Source organism: Mytilus edulis, chromosome 6 (genome assembly GCF_963676685.1).
Source record: "Mytilus edulis chromosome 6, xbMytEdul2.2, whole genome shotgun sequence".
Taxonomy (NCBI): domain Eukaryota; kingdom Metazoa; phylum Mollusca; class Bivalvia; order Mytilida; family Mytilidae; genus Mytilus; species Mytilus edulis.
In genome coordinates, this window is record NC_092349.1 from 58,085,676 (window position 1) to 58,105,861 (window position 20,186).

General features: G+C 31.8%; 1 protein-coding gene across 1 annotated transcript in view; it reads right to left on the bottom strand.

Annotated features, from left to right (window-relative positions):
- Positions 1–13,148: 13,148 nt before the first annotated feature.
- The window catches only part of LOC139527981 (poly(A)-specific ribonuclease PNLDC1-like), a 48,018-nt gene continuing 40,980 nt past the window's right edge, over positions 13,149–20,186 (bottom strand). The window contains exons 17-21 of the mRNA XM_071323727.1: positions 18,804–18,903; positions 18,133–18,222; positions 16,268–16,356; positions 14,266–14,364; positions 13,149–13,282 (exon numbers count right to left, since the gene is read on the bottom strand). Of these exons, the coding sequence (XP_071179828.1) occupies positions 13,213–13,282; positions 14,266–14,364; positions 16,268–16,356; positions 18,133–18,222; positions 18,804–18,903 (448 nt within the window). The 3' untranslated portion in view covers positions 13,149–13,212. The remainder of the gene's footprint in view (positions 13,283–14,265; positions 14,365–16,267; positions 16,357–18,132; positions 18,223–18,803; positions 18,904–20,186) is intronic.

Below are 20,186 nucleotides of genomic sequence, written 5' to 3' on the forward strand. Positions count from 1 at the left end.
TTTATCCAATTCTTGAACCAATGCATGTATATATCATAAACTTAGTCCTCTGTGCACGATTTTGTCATTATTTTCGCAAATATATCATATAGTCGTCATTTTTTTTTCTCTCTGTTTGTTATGATTTAACAAATATGGCTGCTCATTAAATGCCGTGTTTTGAACGGAGTATTACCGATTGTCATCTTATAGTAAACAAATCACAAAAAGCATGGGTATTGAGCACGTATTTAACATTTATAATCAGATATTTGTTTATTTCAATGACAGATCCTTGCATATTGCGATCACCGGATTTTTACGAGGAGGGTTAAGCTCGGATCACTATGCATACGGAAAATATGTCGGCGAATTGCTTCCTGGAAGCAAGCAATTAAAAATAAGTAAACTTCTTCTAAATGTGGACAAAATAAAGAATTTTCCCCAGAAAAAAGTATATGTACATAAGTTGTATAGTGAAAATTATCCATTTAGTTATAAAAAACATATGCATTTTTTTATTTTAATTTGAGGTTTCTTATGGCTTTAAGAAAATAATTATGCCTTATTTAACTTAGATAGCGTGTCAAAGTCAAATAAAATAAATTTACCTGTAAGATAAAATCTTCAATATGTTAAAGTTTCATATATTTACATATTCGGCAGTACAATGTTACTTTGTTATTAAAACACGCGAACTCTGTAATGTAATGATTAATAACAAACGGGTTTCACTTAGTTAAAATTTGTTTTTTCTAACCACATAAAATTGAGTGTAACGTTACTACACTACGTTTAAGTTTAAGTTTTAAATTTAAAAGTCAACTTAAGCGTGTTGATGTAGTATTTGTTTTCTCTTACTACATTTAAAAGACAATTTTAAAGAAGTGGACTGACAAAACGGGTGAATGTAAAATATGTAACCAACTGTCTCTCTACGATAGGCTGCAACACATTTTTAGCATGTTTTTTTTCAAAATAATATGACTGTGGGAACACCAGGTGCAAATAAATGATGTTAACAGATTATTTCAAAGTCATTTATGAATATCCCTCTTCAAGATCAAAAAGTATTTTTACGTTCAAAAACTCAAATTATTGTAACTATTTGTCCTCAATTATAATTTGGTCAAAAATACAAAATCGTGCAAATTTATTATCGCTCATATTGTTTTAATATTGATTATAGAAAAATTACGCGTATTTTGAATGTAACTTGTTTTTGTGAAGAAAAAGAAACCCTTCAATTGTTCCCTACCGAGATAGACTTAAATAAAAGCATGTCAATCAGCACTGGCTGTCAAATTCATATTCATCGATTTGACTCAAATTCTCATATTCGACTTATAACATACTAAAATGTATATCCAAATAAAATAAGTCTAAAGTAAACAAGGTAAGATGTATTACCTCAAAATTTTGTATCAGCATTTTGTGTGTATTTTAGTCTACACGCCATCTAATTAGTATACCAACGAGGTAAGTTTTCCGAAGACTGTCCTGCTGGCAGTCTTCGGAAGATTTCACAGTGTATGTAAAGTGCGGATCCTAAAATATAATTTTCACTGTATATGCCATAAATTTCTGATGTAGCATGATAAAAAAAACAGACGATTTTTTTTTCGATTTTTGAAGAAAACGAAGAAAATAAGTTAGAATATATGTTTAGAAATAAATAATACTAGTAAGACAATATAAGAGATGCGAACGGTGTTTAATCGCGCCTGAAGCCATCCAGCTGTGAAATATATACCGAAATAGGTGAATATAATGACGTTTCAAGATCAGATCGTGCAGGTGATTTAAGACTAGCAGGTAAGATGTTGTTGCAGAAAAATATTCATTTCAACACAATTATTAAAGTTGTATAACGTAGAATAGGTTTTGTCATTTAGTTTCTTCATATTGAACTAAATTCCACTTTGGTGCTTTCTTTAAGCGAGTCATGTTTACTTCCATTTTCACTGCAGAGCGATTCATTGGTATTGAATATGCGGTGCATTTTCACTATATGAATTTTTTTTTATTTTTTTTATCTATTAATCTTAATTTAGCCGACTTGCTCAAACAATAGATACAGTAAGAGAAGGATTTAATCAAGTTTAACTTGAGGACGAAAGTTTCATTTAACACTATTTCAAATGTATTCCTTTTAATTTCTTATAATAATGTTTTCCCGCGTTTCGATCAGTAAAGCGGGAAAATGTTGTATTCTCGATATGAGAATCGTCAATTTTCGGTAGGCCGAAGAAAATCTATCCAATCAGAGGACTGAGTTGTGGTCATATATAAGGTGTTTTTTTCTGTGGTAGCTTCACTTCTAGTCGTCGTATTGACCGTGTAAACTAATGGACGCCGAATTACAGCAAGTTATCCAGACAGAGGTACAGAATGCCGTTCAATCCACACAGGACCAAATGTTGAACAGTATGACGACTTTACTGGATTCACGTTAAGAAGGGTTCCAAAGAAGGATACAGGACAACCAGAAAGTGCTGTCAGACACACACATAGCAAGGATGGACGAATCGCTGACCGACAGTTATAAATTCCGAAAGAGGGGAAACGAAAAACAACGCAAGCACAACCAGAAAGTGTACGCCAAAATCAGAGAAGTACATGCAAAATTCGAGACCGACAACTTGACGTAGTCCAATATAAACAATGCCAAAAGAAAAATTTCAGAAGGTAGGGACTTGATAAAAAAATCGACAATAGCTTATCAAACTTGCCGATTCTTCAGACGCGGGTTGGCGCGTGGTAGAAGAATACGTTACCAACCCGCTCGCTGAAGATTCCGAGGACGAGAAGAAGATGTATAAAGCGCAGAGTAAAGCAGAAAGCAAGCTGAAAAATGAAAAGTTAAAAAGACGCCCAGACCGCAAGAGCGTTCCATACACACAAACAGGCCCCAGCAAAAACAGCAAATTCGATCCCTGTGAACGTTAGTGGTGGATCCAGGTCTGATATAATACGCGGTAGATGTTTCTATTGTAATGAGTATGGGCACTGGATTAGGAAATGTCCAAAGTCTGCTTCTGAGCAAAAACATAAGATAAGTATTGATACTACTATATGTAAAATTGATAAAGTAGAAATGTATACTCACCCAAAGACAGATCTAGCATCGGGTGAACTCTATTCAATGAGGAATGATAATTCAATTCCAGTCAATGAGCAATACACATACTAAAGCAGCCTGGTGAATCGCATTCAAAGTTTGTACGATCACGGAAAATAATTGAATTAAATTGGATTAAAAAATTACAGACAGTTTACCCTTGGTCTAAATGATAATATCATGGGAATTGGTAATATATCTAGAACCAATTCAGTTAACATTTTGGATATAGTTTCTAAAACTGTTCGTAAAAACCGTTCTCACGGTCGTAGAACAAATCGCAATCAAAGAAAATTTCGGGCCAATCATACCAATATTTCGGACCTAATTTCTATTTCAAAAAACAACGGCAGACATTATCTGTTAACAAAACTCTGTTCGTTACCGATTAATAAGTTTAATAAAATTTTGGAGGATTGCAACACAATTTCATATAGCAGTCCTGAAGTATGAAATTGTTCAAATTATTATGGCATATTGTTATTCTAAATTATTTCCCAAAAATTGATCGCCCTGAAGATCATAAAAAACATTTTATTAAAATTAAGTATGTCAATAAAGGCTTTGATTTTGTAAATATTGCCGGTATATTTAACGACCATTCTGTTAAAGAACAAATTCCTGGATATTTTGACAATACTGAGCTACCTCTTATTTGTTATATTTACAAGAAATCTACCCGGAAATTTGTGTTTAATTATAGTCAATTGTGTAAAGATGTTAATATCAGTGAAAATACACCTACTTCATGTAATTGTAGTAATTCCGAATATATTTATGGACCCATTTCCCATGTTATAACAGGAGATCTTAACATCGTTCAAGACCGAGAGTTAAAATCATTCCTCAGTAAAGGACCTAAATATCGTCCCCCGTCAATTATTAATTGGAATGAGTGTCGTAATATCATCCACGACTCAATCCATACTTACTGTATGAAATGGATAAAACGGGAAAAAGCTGACAAAAAATCTTTGGACTCTTTTTTTAATTCAGTAATGAAGATAGTTGATATACGTATTCAACATTTTAAAGAACATTTTACTATTAACAATAACCACAATAAACCTATTTCTCGTATCAAACATAAACTAAAAGAGCTAGCTAAGGAATTTGTTTTGTCCCGGCCGATAAAGCTGCTAATAATATTATTATTGTTTGACGTAAATTTTACATTGAGGTTCTGAAAAGGGAAATCACCAATTCACCAACATTCCAACTGACTCCATTTTCAGAAAACGAAATCTGTAACAAACATAAACTTTTAGCCACCGCTTTACAAGCAGAGCCAAATACAATGAAAGTCCCAACTATGTACTGGCTTCTGAAGCTACACAAAACTCCTTACAAATATAGATTTATTTCGTCTTCAAGCCATTGTTCAACTACTAAATTGTCTATTCTTCTTACCAGCACACTTGGTACGATTAAAAACCTTATAATAAATTGTTCAAATAAGGCCTTCGAAAATAGTGGAATAAATTACTTTTGGAGTGTCAAGAACTCGTTGGAAGTACTTGATAAATTGCATGCTTATATTGGTGATTTTGAATCTGTTCAAAGTTTTGATTTTTCTACCCTGTATACCACATTGCCTCACATTCTCATTAAGAAAAAATTCACACACCTAATTAAATGGGCATTCAAAAAATCAGAATGTGAATATATATGTTCAAACTCTTTTAGGTCATTTTTTAGTAGCAATAAACAAAAAAACTATGTTAATTGGACATGCTTTGATACTATATATGCCCTTGAATTTTTACTAGATAACATTTTTGTTCGCTTTGGGGATTCCGTATATCGTCAGATTATCGGAATTCCAATGGGGACTAACTGTGCACCACTTATTGCGGACCTCTTTTTGTATTGTTATGAGTTACAATTTATGTCAAAAATAAGCAAAGACCCATCAAAACAACATTTGATAAACAAATTTAATAATACTTTTAGATATTTGGATGATATTTTGGCTCTCAATAATGACGACTTCAGTATGTATATTAATAAAATTTATCCTGCTCAACTTACTTTAAATAAAGCTAATACTAACAATGACCGATGCCCTTTCCTCGATCTTGATATCTATATCACTAACGGAAAGCTGAATACTAAAATTTATGATACAAGGGATGATTTTTCATTTCCTATCGATAATTATCCGTTTTTAGATGGTGACGTTCCCTTGTCACCATCTTACGGTGTTTATATATCTCAACTTGTACGATTCGCTCGTGTATGTAACAATGTTTTAGATTTTAACGAGAGAAATTTGTGTATTACTGAAAAATTATTACACCAGGGTTTTCGATATCACAAACTAAACAAAACATTTACTAAATTTTATCATCGGTATAAAGACATCATTCGTAAATATAACTCAACATGCAGACTTCTTATACGTTCAGGTATTTCACATCCGATTTTTTATGGAAATATTCTTTATAAAGCACAAAGGTGTCAGTATTCACCTCAGAAACTTAAAAAACCTTTGAATAGACTTATTAAGAAGGAATATAATTACGATACTGTTGTCAAGTCATTAAAGATTGCATATTTTGGCGTTAATATTGAGTCACTGATAAGGTCTTTGCGTCGGAACTAATCACATTTATTCTAAAAACAGTTGTTGGCATGACACGGGTTATGTTCTTCTCATATATGTTATGATGGTATGATACTAAACCCCTAACGGGAAGGATTGTGCCTGATGTTCATATGATGAAATCATAATCTTTCAGTCAGTTTAATTGAAGTCTGGAGCTGGCATGTCAGTTAACTGCTAGTAGTCTGTTGTTATTTATGTATTATTGTCATTTTGTTTATTTTCTTTGGTTACATCTTCTGACATCAGACTCGGACTTCTCTTGAACTGAATTTTAATGTGCGTATTGTTATGCGTTTACTTTTCTACATTGGTTAGAGGTATAGGGGGAGGGTTGAGATCTCACAAACATGTTTAACCCCGCCGCAATTTTTGCGCCTGTCCCAAGTCAGGAGCCTCTGGCCTTTGTTAGTCTTGTATTATTTTAATTTTAGTTTCTTGTGTACAATTTGGAAATTAGTATGGGGTTCATTATCACTGAACTAGTATATATTTGTTTAGGGGCCAGCTGAAGGACGCCTCCGGGTGCGGGAATTTCTCGCTACATTGAAGACCTGTTGGTGACCTTCTGCTGTTGTTTTTTTTTATTTGGTCGGGTTGTTGTCTACTATTATAGTGAAATATAACGGCACAGGTGTAGGTCATTTAAAAGAGAGCTTGGGCGAATGGAAGAGAATAGGTGCCACGGATTTTGTATTAGATATTATAGCAAACGGGTATTCCTTTCAGCACCATTCTATGCATGGTTGAATTACAAAATAACAAATCAGCAAGAGACAATCCCGAATTTGTTAAGAGCGAGATTGAAAAATTGCTAGAAAAAAAAGGATGTATTACTCAGGTGTCTCGTAAGCCATATGTAGTTAATCCTCTAACTGTAGCTCATAATAGAGGTTCAAAACTCAGATTAGTATTAGATGCAAGACATATCAATCCACATGTAGTTAAATTCAAACACAAATATGAAGAGGCAAAAACTGCTAGACAATTATATGATCAAGGAGATTTTGTATTTTTTTACGATTTAAAAAGCGCATATCATCATATAAGCATTTTTGAAACAGATACTACATATTTAGGTTTTAAATGGGAGCATGAATATTATGTGTATAATGTTTTGCCTTTTGTGTTGTCAACCAGCGGATATATTTTTACAAAGATAGTCAGGGTAGTTATCAAATATTGGAGAAGTACAGGTCTAAAAATTGTCATCTATCTAGACGATGACCTCGGCGGGGAAAAAAAGATGAATCGTGTTATAACAAAACAAAAAATACCAGATGCTCCGCAGGGCACAGCTTTATACGACCGCAGAGTTTGAACCCTGAACAGTTGGGGCAAGTTTGGACACAACATTCAATCTTGAATTTGGATTGTGATTAAATAGTTGACACAACATATAGGTTTCTGACACAGAATGAATGTGGTGTAAGAACTTAAACTTAAAAACTTAAAAAATTTAAAATTAGACATTTACCTATTATGGTCTACTATCCAAAATCTAAATACATGGTTAGATTCAGCATATCAAAGAACCCCAAGAATTCAATATTTGAAATCAAATAAAGTTCAATTTTGGACCCTATAGACCTCAATGTGGACCAATTTGATAACCGGGCCCAAATATCAAAAATCTAAATACATGGTTAGATTCAGCATATATCAAAGAACCCCTTATATTTATTTTTCGTTGAAATCAAACAAAGTTTAAATTTGGACCAACTTGAAATTTACAAAAAATTACCAAATTAACGAAAATTGTTAAAAACTTACTTTAAAGGGCAAAACCTCCTTAACGGGTCAATTGAACATTTTTGTTATGTTGATTTATTAGTAGATCTTACTTTGCTGAACATTATTGCTTTTTACAGTTAATCTCTTTCTATAATAGTACTCAAGGTAATAACCAAAAACGTCAAAATTTCTTTAAAAATTACCAATAGGGGGCAGCAGCCCAATGACCAGTTGTCCAATTCATCTGAAAATTTTGCGGCAGATAGATATTGACTTGATAAACAATTTCACCTTCCTCTAAATGCTTTGGTTTTGAGAATTATTAGCCAAAATCTACATTTCCCCCTATGTTCTATTTTTAGCCATGGCGGCCATCTTGGTTAGTTGGCTGGGTCACCGCACACGTTTTAAAACTAAATACCCTAATTAAGATTGTGACTAAGATTTGTTAAACTTGGCCCAGTAGTTTCAGAGGAGAAGATTTTTGTAAAGATTACAAAAATTTACGAAAAATTGGTAAAAAAAGACTATAAAGGGCAATAACTCCTTCAGGGATCAACTGACCATTTTGGTCATGTTGACATATTTGTCGATCTTACTTTGCTGAAAATTATTGCTGTTTACAGTTTATCACTACCTATAATAATATTCAAGATAATAACCAAACACGGCAAACAAATTACCAATTCAGGGGCAGCAACCCAACAACCAGTTGTCCCACTCACCAGATCTGGACTTGATAAACAATTTTACCTCAGTCAGAGTTAAAAGCCAAAATCTACATTTCCCCACTATGTTCTATTTTAAGCCATGGCGACCATCTTGGTTGGTTGACTGGCTCACCGCACACATGTTTTGAATTAGATACCCAAATGATGATTGTGGTCAAGTTTGGTTAAATTTGGCACAGTAGTTTCAGAGGAGAAGATTTTTGTAAAAATTAACAACGACGACGGACAACGCTGGTGTTATATATCCATTCTTTCCGATGCCAGTTTTCCCCCGGGGGAAAGACTGGCATGAGCCAATGTTTCCCCTGAGGAAATTTTGGATCATGGTCATTCTCCCCCCGTGGTTTAAATTTCACTATATGTATATGCAAGTCTGGAAAGTAAACCGAACTGTGTTCAAATTAGACTTATTCATATACAAATTATGATTTGTTGTTAGTTTTCATTAACACAAGTCTCTGTACACATTTATCAGTCTGTCTACGTGTTTATCAGTCTGTCTACATGTTTATCAGTCTGTCTACATGTGTATCAGTCTGTCTATAGGTCAACTTGTCGGTCTTTCTGTTCACCAGTCTTTCCATGTGTCCCCTAGTCTTTCTACATTATTAATTATTAATTGTCTATAGATATTAGAATATGTAGTATGAGTGCCAATGAGACAACTCTCCATCCAAGTATCAATTTATAAAACTAAAAATTTGTAAGGGTTCCGCGGAACCCAGTGTCTCGCCTACTTTTGCTGTAAATCGCAGGCTCAACAAAAATGAGGAAAAAAATCAATAAAAATATTCCTCTTGATACTATCTTATGATTGTAAGAAGCTTCTGTCCAAGTTTGGTAAAAATTTAGGATAGTTAATGAATCTAATAAATGTTTTGAAAACTTTAACTGCAGACTGTATGTAATGTTAACTGGAAGAAAATCTAAGTCCATTTAAAAGTAAAATACCCAGGATAGTTTAAGAAAGTTATTAAAATTTTAAAAACTTTAACCGCAGAGTGAATGTAATGTTTCCCCGCAGAAAAACTAAGTCCATTTAAAAGTAAAATATGGAAAAAATGGATTTATTTTTTTACAAAATTTACTTCTGGATACTATCTTATGATCATAAACAAGCTTCTGTCCAAGTTTGGTACAAACCAAGGATAGTTTAAGAAAGTTATTATAATATTAAAAACTTTAACCACAGAGTGAATGTAATGTTTCCCCCTAGAAAAACTAAGTCCATTTAAAAGTAAAATACGGAAAAAATGGATTTATTTTTTTACAAAATTTACTTCTGGATACTATCTTATGATCATAAAGTAAAACAAGCTTCTGTCCAAGTTTGGTAGAAATCCAGTATAGTTTAAGAAAGTTATTAAAATTTCAAAAACTTTAACCACAGAGTGAATATTTGTGGACGCCGCCGACAACGACGGAGTGTAGGATCGCTTAGTCTCGCTTTTTCGACTAAAGTCAAAGGCTCAACAAAAACCATTATAGGTCAAGGTAAGGCCTTTAACATGGAGCCTTAGCTCACATCGACAGCAAAGTATAAAGGGCCCCAAAAATTACTATTTTTGTTAGTCAATGATACCAAGGGTTCACACAAGAGAATGGATGTAATTACCACATCAGCACGTGCTTCACGTGTATAATATAACAGGTATATATCTATAAATACATATCAAATGTATAATAAGCTTTTGTAATATTAAACTAATACAAAAAAGTTATTAAAGTCAGTTTGTTAATGTTTGGTAGTTTGGTGTATTGCTGTCTTTCTTTTGGATTTAATAAAAAGGTTTAAAAAAGCTAAAATTTTCAGTTTAGGCTAAATCCAGATACTGTGGATTTATATATTTTCGTGGGTATCAATTTTTGTGGATTACTGAAAACTTACATATTCGTGGATATTTGATTTTGTGGTTTGCAACTCTCTGTATACAAAACCTGTTGAAAATATGATATTCGTTGAACATTTGAATTCGTGGTTCACCTGTACCCACGAAACCCATGAAAATTGGTATCCAATGAATAATAATGAATCCACAGTAGTCATCTTTAAAAAATTTTATAACTTTTTCAAATCAACATGGATTTTCATAAAACTTTACAGCTATTTCATTTATATATTGATCTTATAGAATGCCAAGTTGTTTGGTAGTTTGGTGTGTTGCTGTCATTCTTATGGATTTAATAAAAAGGTTTAAGAAAAAGCTCAAATTTTCAGTTTTTGGTTATGTCAAGATAGTCATCTTTAAATTTTTTCATAACTTTTTCAAATCAACTTGCATTTTCATAAAACTCTAATGCTATATTATTTTTATATTGATCTTACTGAATGCCAGGCTGTTTAGTATTTTGTTTTTTGCTGTAATTTTTACGGGTTCTTCTCGCGAAATTATCACCTTCATTCATATCCTCATTAACTACAATATTAATTACAATCAAAAGCTGATTTTTCATATCAGAAGATGAATAAAAAATTCATCATTCTTGTCAGTAAGGTATAAATTGAATAAAAAAAAATTCAGCCTAAAATATATATCATGTGGTCTGATAACTTATCAATTACATTTAGTTCAGCATTTAGAGATGTATTTGACTATCACTACAAAGCACCTGTACATGTATTGTAAATATCAAAATCAAAAGATGACTTGTTTGTTCACTTGTAGGGCACATGGTCTCTGGTGGAGAGCTGTCTCAGTGGCAATTATTAATAGTTATCCCACGATGACGCGGTGTGTCAGTGTAAGATCACCCCGATGGCCTGAGGCCAGAGGGTGATCTTACACTGACACACCAAGTCCGAGTGGGATAACTATTTTACATCCCAGCTGTTTTAGATAAGACGAAAAACCATTTACAATTCATAAAATCTAGTTTAGAACACCACACAACCATTATAATATACTTTATACACTACTATATGATTTATACCCTTTTTGACCCCTGAACACGATGAGTAGATATCAAACAATGTCAACTCGCCCCACTGGCCAATCGGCCCAACCTATATCGCCACTTTATGAAAAAAATCGCCCCACTCTTGATTACCCACTCGCCCCACTGCTGAAAAAGTGTAAAATCAAACTGAACAATCACTGACATCTCACTTATTAACGAAAAGGGTTTAAACCCCACTGAATAAAGGTCTGCCAACTCGCCCCACTTATAAAAATATCTTGCTTCCTTTAAGTATGTTAAATTACTGATAGTTCGTATCCAGTCGTCCTGGTGTAGTGGTTGTGTCATGGCTTGATATGCTAAAGGTCTTGAGTTCGTATCCCAGCATATACACTGGATTTTTTCTACGTAAATTTTGATAGATAGTCTTTTCCGTATAATTGTATATTTATTTATAAGTTTTATAGTGGATTTGACATTCCCGCCAAAATGTTACAGAACAAAGGAAAGCATGCATAACAAAGAAACTCAAACTGGTGTGATCTGGTAGGGGTGATCACCCCAGTTAGAACAAAGGATCTGGGATGTAATATCACATCTTCTTGTGACTGTTTCAGAAAATGTTATGTTCGCCCCACAGATGGCACTTTTTATTTACCCCCACCACCCACAAAATAAAAATAAATTAGAACAACATTTTCTTTGCACTATGATAATTTAAATACAACCATCCACATACCGTCTTTTGGTATGTATAGCGGTCACATTTTTACCCTGGGTCAAGTTTCCTATAAGAGGGGTGCGTGTGATACATGACTACAAACATTTTATTAGTCTTTTTTTCAGCTTCAAACTCCGACCAAGAAATTTTGCAAGTGAAGTGAAGAGTACGAATATTTTTGCTAAAAACCTCAATTGTTTTTATGTTGTTACTTTTATCGTGTAAATTTGTCAGTGTTTTGCAATCCGGAAATTTCCCATGTCTTAATAAAGACACAATAAAGCTTTTGTTGTCGGATTAATTAGCCTCTGTGTTCCTTGTTGTCATAACTTACTGTTTTTGTATGTTTTCATCATAGAGAATTGAAGAAAAGTGTTTGACAATTGAATGAACACGCACGTTTTGAAAAGATAAAACCACCATTTTTCTCTTATGTATCAGGTGATTGCAAGTCATGTGGGTCAGTCATCTGACTTATTATTGTAAAGTGATGATTTAGTCTATGAGAAGTTTATTTTAATAAATAAGTTTTTACTTTGTAACTTTTAAACTTTTAAACAACTGTTTAAAACTGTTCAAGAAATATGATTGAAAACATTATAATCCCATAATTGTAACCTGAATGAATTTAATTAGGAACAAAGTCAACCTGTCACTGATTTGTTTTGACATCGATTAGACCTGTAGATTGAGGTGTGATAATCCGGATTAACAGCTAGAATCATCAAACAAAAAAGAAAAATAATGAGATTTTAACAATTTATTACAGCACTAATGACATTAATTATAATCATTAGACTGATTTGTAATTATTTTATTGTTTGAATCAGAACATAAATTTGGATATTTAATCTTGTCCTTCATACTCAAACAATTTATTAAATTTGGTTTAAAATAAACAAACATTAATGAATATTTATCTCATTCTAATAAAATTCTGATTCATTTGTTAGAATATTTGCAATTTCATATTAATTACGTATTCCATACAGATTTCTCCAACTTTGGTGTCCATTTAAACAACTTCTTGTTTACCGATAAACTTCCTGTTTGCCGAATTTGGGGCTGTAACTTTTCCGAAAATGTTTAGGAGTATTGTTCAACCAATAAACTTTTTTTCTCTCGTATCTTGGACCACAAAGGGGGTGCACACTAAACACAAATGCGCACTATACATACCAAAAGACGGTAATTTTATTTTTAAAAATGACTTCCCTGAGGGTGACATAGTATTTTCTGGCACAGCCCTTATTTTCATAATAAATTTATTTTATAGAGTGATATATGAATTCTGGTAAACAGTGTTCTTCCATTGTTTGAACTACAAGCTTATTTATTAGTATTGGTTGATAAAATGAATGGAAAGATGAACACATTTATTATAGTATCACAGACATATTTGACTACACTTCACATATTGTCTTCATGCTGGTTGTTTTCTACTAGACCATAATACCCACGCACAGAGTCCACCAGATAATAATGTTCCTGCTCTGAAAGTAGAAATAAATAAAATGTCATTTCAAATGTAAGGTAGATTTTATGCTCAAAAGTTTACATAGAATTTTTGTCCAGATTATGGTCATTTGAAAAACACCTGTACTAGTCAAATATCATTTTTTTGTTGCTATTGAAATTGGTAAATAAACCTTGCACTTTTACTCAAAAAGTTTGGTCAAGGAAAAGCAATACTATGTCCTACATTTTGGTAAAGGGAATGGTTTTAAGCCACATTAAAGACTATTGTTCAATGGGATAAACTTACCATTCAATTCTCAATGCTAAATATCTGATTTCCAGCCTCATATATCAATTTAAATAGCAACATACAATTTTGATTTTACTGGTACAGGTCTTTTATGAGTCCATAATAATGAAAAAAATTGTCATCTAAGATTTGATTGTGTTAAAATTAATTGTCCATTAAGACTGAATTGCAAAAAACTGCATGATTAAAAAGGGCAAAAATATTGCCTTGCAAAAGGCTACCTACAGACCCCTAAAAGAGTAGTTGCATGCAGATGAGGGTATTCATCATTTTAAAATAACAGTTACATGAAAATCTGCAAACAGGATATGATTTCCTGTTAAGGTTTAATATTGTATACACTAAACAACTCATAAAACTCCTTAAAAAGTTGCAGACCAAATATTAAATAATTCCATTCAATAGAAGCTGAGTCACATGCAACAAAAGTTACACATGGATTAAGGGACAGACAAGTTGAATCCAGTACACAGTCCACTCCATTGGTGAGGGTAATTTCAAATAATAAAAGCTCATTCGTTCTTCTTGTAGGGGCCAGTTTTGAACAGAACAGTGTTATCAGAAGACAAACATTCAAAGGTATTTTTACGTTATTATACTTTATGTTAAAATGACAGATTTTTATTGTTTTATACGAGATAGACAATTTACTCTATCTCATGGCTTAGCGGGACACAGTTGTTTTATTTGTATACTCTCTATACTTACATAAAAACGTTCCTCACAACAGGAGAATGTTTCCACACACTGTATTTTGAAACAGCTATTTTTTCATGTCTTCTGAAGTTTTTTAAAATATCTCTAGCACTGGAAAAGAAAATATAACATATTAATTAATTCAACAAGATTATAAACAAAAGGCCATGTAGATATATTAAACTAAGAAGACACTGTTTGATTGCCAATGAGACAAATATTTACCAGAGACTAAATGCTGAGGATATTTTTAACTACAGTAATATTAAAGTAAGAAACAGTCTTACTGTTCATAGAAAATTTTGGTTTACAATATATTTGTTTGTAATTTCAAAATTATTTATCATAAAAAAAATATCAGAATTCCAATGGGTAAATGTGCTCGTCTATTTGCTGATATTTGTGTTTACTGTTAAACCCTGAAAATAATCTCCCCAAAATCAAACCCAGATGACAAGTAAATTACATTTTTTCACTTGAGTTTTAACGATAAGTGAATTCAATGCCCTTTTGAGAACCAAATAATTATTAAAATATCACAGATAATCTATAAATATAACTACATATGAATTATAGGGACAGGGAGTAGATCATTAACAGAATAACAAACAGGGAAATTGCATGAGTGCCATCACAACTGCATTTTATGTCTGTATATATAAACATTTTCATTTGATCATAGATTGAAGTTGTTTCAAAATCCTACAAAAAGTATGCTCAAGTCTTGCTTTTTGAAACTGTGAGGGTGAGATAAAAACAAATAAAGACAACTATTAATTTATATTGAATAAATTTTATGTTAGGTGCAGGAAGACTTTCAATTAACAAAACTAGAGAAGTTAAAATATTTGAAAATAAACATATTGATAGGACAAGGCTCTGTAAATATACACTACAAAAGTACAAAAGTACAAGGACTTCACATTTTTAATTTTTTTAAATACTTTTAATATAGAAACCCTATTTTACAATATAATAAATCACAATTAAAACTGTTATTTTGAGAGGTTTCAAAACATAAACATTTGCCAATGAGCATTTTATTGTCTAATAAGAGGAGTAACTCTTGATTTTCAGTTTTAATTTTTGTAAAGAATTCAGGTTATATTTTAACTGAATTATGACTTCAATATACTGTTAAATATATTAAACTCTTAGAAAAAAATTAGATTGAGGTTAAAAATGGCAGATTATATTCTTCTTATTTATCATATTAACATTTCATGTGTCTTGTTGTTTATATATAATTAAGCACATGCATGCTCCCATCTTATTCCCTTTATAATCAGAGGTATGCTCCTAACACATTTTCTTGAACATAGTTCTGAGGGAAGAATGACTGAAATTGAAAAAAAAAAAGGGGGTTTTTAGATCACCAAAAAATAATTTGTTTACTGATCCAAAATGTGTATGTCTCAACTAACATGAGGCATGCATCCGATATTCTGGTCTTACATTTTAAAATATCAAAATAGTCATCAAATTTGTACCAACTGACTCCTATTCCATATCCCAACATTTTTACTAATCATGACAGGTATTGCATGCATAGCAGGAAAAGCTTATGTCATTGCACCCAATCTCCTTCCATAGCAAGTTTATACAATTCCCTTAAATTTTTTGTTGTGATTATATACCATGGATTTGTTAACATTTTTTTATGGATACCAACTTTCGTTGATTTATGAGATTCATGATTTGAGGAGGTAAAATTTCTGTGGAGTGGGGTGCTCATTTTCGCCATGTTTTCTGCAGTTTATGTTCAGATCTTTTTTATGTTTTTTTTTTGTATACTGATATTTCTACATGAAGATAACATCAAAAGCAAAATATTCTTAGCTTGAAAACGTGTTTTTTTAAACACTTGTATGCAGACTTTGACATAACCACAAAATAAAATACTCATGAAAATTTTCCATCAATCCACTAAAATTTGTACCCACAAAAATAAATGAAACCAAAGTCTTGAAACGGATTATCAGTAAACTACTATAGCCTTTTATTTACCACCTACCATCCAAAATGAGATGTTGCTACTAGTGCGGAATTTGGTCCTTTTAAACTAATATCTACTGAACCATAAGGTGAAAACCATCGAGCTATCTGAAAATAAAAATAAATTTCTTACACAAACAGTAATTTTACTAATGGATGCCATACTCATGTTCTAGCAAGTCATGTAAGATTTAACAAGATGCTTTCAAAAGACAAAGAGACAGGTTTTACTTTAATTTTTAGGTGTCATTCTTAAAGCAATCAAGGGTCATAACTCATAAAAAGCATAAATGAATATCATAAATTCAATCAAATACCCCATTATAAATCCAGGACTATGAAAAAGTAAAACTTGTCAAAAATCAATATAAGAATAACTTATAAATTGAATGGCCCTTATGTTATCTCACCAAAAGAATAACAAATTACTATTAAATCAACCTATCAGACTGAAAAGAATTTGCAATAAATTCCCATTTAAATAGTGCCTCCATTTTGTCATTATAATTAACATCTTCTTATTTGAAATAAATAAGTTCCATAGTTCTCAAGTTATTGCATTGAAACACTATCAATCTCCTTTCTTGAATAAACAGAGGATCATTTACTTAATGAATGGCTATTATCTATTTTGAATTTATTGAACCATAAAACTTAATTTTGACTCTTCACATTGAATAATCCGCGAAGCGGATTATGTAAAATATGAAGAGTCAAAAATTAGTTTTATGGTTCAATAAAATCAAAATAAATTATTGCCATTCATTATAAATAAATTTCTATCAAAACTAAGGCTCAAAGAACTTTTTATAATATTTATATTAACAATAACAACTTACACACATGTTGGCGTATGATACAACGTCAAAGTGGGCATGTCGCCATCAAAATTGACAACATTGAAAATAAAACTAATAATTTTAACCAATCAGAAGACAGTAAAAACACATAATTTATTTATTAATATATAATAAAAAAAAGTGAAAATCATCCATACTCAACATTACCTGTATTTTGGAATGAGAAACAACATATCAAAATTCAAATTGAAAGAAACAACTTGAAGCTGTTCTATATTAAGAAAATAATGGGATCCTGTTAAAAACATATAGATTTCACAACTGCAACAAGTGTATTACAATATTTCTCCACTAGAGACAGTAATATTTAAAGCGTGAGGCTTGCTGAGCTTTTTAAATAATTAAAATTTAACTGTTGAGAGTGGAGAAATATTGTAATTCACAAGTTACAGAGGTGGAATCTGTTTCTCTTATGACTTTTATCCTTCCTTTAAAGATTTAAGGAAAGTTGTGTAATTTTGATGTGACGTCATCAGGCATTGTCACCTTTTTTGATGACTTCACAATAAGAAATATCAAGTCTGAAACCAAATATCAGAAATCCTGGTAGTGCAGTTCCTGAGAAAAATGTGACGAAAAATTTTCAATTTGGCTATCAGGTGTAAAAATGATACAAGTGTTCGGTAAACAGGAAGTTGTCGAGTGATGAATCTGAAAACACATCACACAGTATAGCTGACTTATATCAAGCTCTGAAACCAAATTTCAGAAATCCTGGTAGTGTAGTTCCTGAGAAAAATGTGACGAAAAATATTCAAGGGACGGACGGACTGACTGACAGACTGACGGACTGATGGACTGACGGAAGTTTTTTCAAAGCGGGGGTATAAATATAATTTTATTCATTTCTGATTTTCAGGCTTGCCTGATCGACCATTATTGTTCCAGCTTTTTGGATAAAATAAAATTATTTCTATACCTACCTACCCACACCTGGCTTGGATTGGCAGGGTTGGGGTTGGGGAAACAAACAATATACTAATTTAGACCTAATCAAGAAGAATTAATTGATAAATGTAATTACCTGTCCTACTTCTAGTTTATATGATTTTTTCTTTGATTTAACAAATAACATGTCTGGTCTTTCTGAAACAGGATCTTCACCATCTATACTCTACAATGTAATATAATGTATCAACCAATGACTTAAAATACATTATAAAAGGTCCATATATTACAATTCTGTGTGTTTCTAACAGAGGATTTGTAGAACTTGAAGGATTCAAAAACAAGGTCTTAATGATGGCCACTTAGTAAACAATCCCTTACACTGAAATATGACATTTCCACAGTCCTCTTTGGAGAATCAGAATAGGGAATTTAATGAAAACAATAGCAGGTGAAGGTAAATAAAAGGTTGATAAGTTACATGTGATCATTTCACTAACAACTATTACCACAACATAATAACATCCAAAAAATACTGAGGTAGCAAAACTTGGTGGTTGGATATATATTACTCTGTAAGGTTTAGTAAAGCCTCTTATAAACTCTTAAAAACTCTTTGTTTTCAGTCAATTTTTGGTGGTTATTTTAGGACATTATTATAATAAGGGTGTCATAAAAGTTTGTTTTCATATCGATCCTGTATTGAATCCTTGTCTTCATATTGGGTTTTGATCAGCTGTTGCATCCTTCTTATCTCCTACCATATCTATAATTTTTGTTAATGTCAGGTAGTAAATATTTACTTACCAGATAATTTAGATTGGCTCTGATAATATTGATTTTGTTTGCATACTGGTTTGTAGAATGAAGATACCTCCTAAATGAACATGGCACAACCTCTGTTGATCTGTAAAAACAGGAAGGAAAAAAACTGTAATGCTAATTTGATTAATTAAAAAGGTATATGTAATCATACTTTTTTTGATTGAGTTAAGTCTGCCAATTGATATTTTATCGTATGTTTTTCTATGTTGTGATGTTATGCTATTGTTTCGGAAAAAGGGAGAAGGTTTGGATCCATTAAAACGTTTAATCCTGCTGCAAATGTTTGCACCTGTCCTAAGTCAGGAATCTGATGTACAGTAGTTGTCGTTTGTTTATGTAATATATACGTGTTTCTCGTTTCTCGTTTTGTTTATATAGATTAGACCGTTGGTTTTCCCGTTTGAATGGTTTTATACTAGTAACTTTGGGGCCCTTTATAGCTTGTTGTTCGGTGTGAGCCAAGGCTCCGTGTTGAAGGCCGTACTTTAACCTATAATGGTTTACTTTTTTAAATTGTTATTTGGATGGAGAGTTGTCTCATTGGCACTCACACCACATCTGCCTTTATCTATATCTATATCCTTCCATCTTTTATTTTTTTTCTTATTATCTTATTTGGATGAAGTTAACACATGAACTAGGGATGTCAATAGACCTTATCACTATTCAGAAATAAGGTTGACCTGAGAATAATATGGCCGCTAGAACTATTTACATCATACAACAATCACTTTTCCATTGTGGCATCAGATTATCTCTATTGTGACGTCAAAATGTTTACGGGAAAATTAATAAGGTATGTCCAGTAATGGTGGGAAAATAATGATTTAGGTGTAGGAGTTCCTGACTACTTAAGTACTGACTTCTATACTTATACACAGCTTATTTTTTTCCTCTTTTAAATATAATGTTTTTATGAGAGGGCTTCTAGTGAAATTAAATAGTAATGATTAATTAAAATTCAAGTAACCTTCAAATCTTTGCTCTAAATTGCCATTTTTTTTTAATTATGAATACTGTAAATTTAGAAATTATTGCGAGGTTTTTCTTATTGCGAAAAATGCAACAGAGTTGTAAACGCAATAATTTAAACTCTAATCTTGAAATATTTTATTTGAATTAAACACAAATTTTCTTGTAAAAATTAAAATCTCATTTAAATCCAAAATGACAAAATCGCAATAATTTCTGAATCTACAGTATCATATACTGCTGTTTCATCTTGTTTAACTAAATGTAATTATTAATTTATTCCTTTTTAATATATTCAGATAAAGAATATACTGTATAGCGGGTCAATTGTTTTCTTATTTTTGCAGATAGAACAAAATCTGCATAATAAATTCCACCAATTTAAAAGTGCAC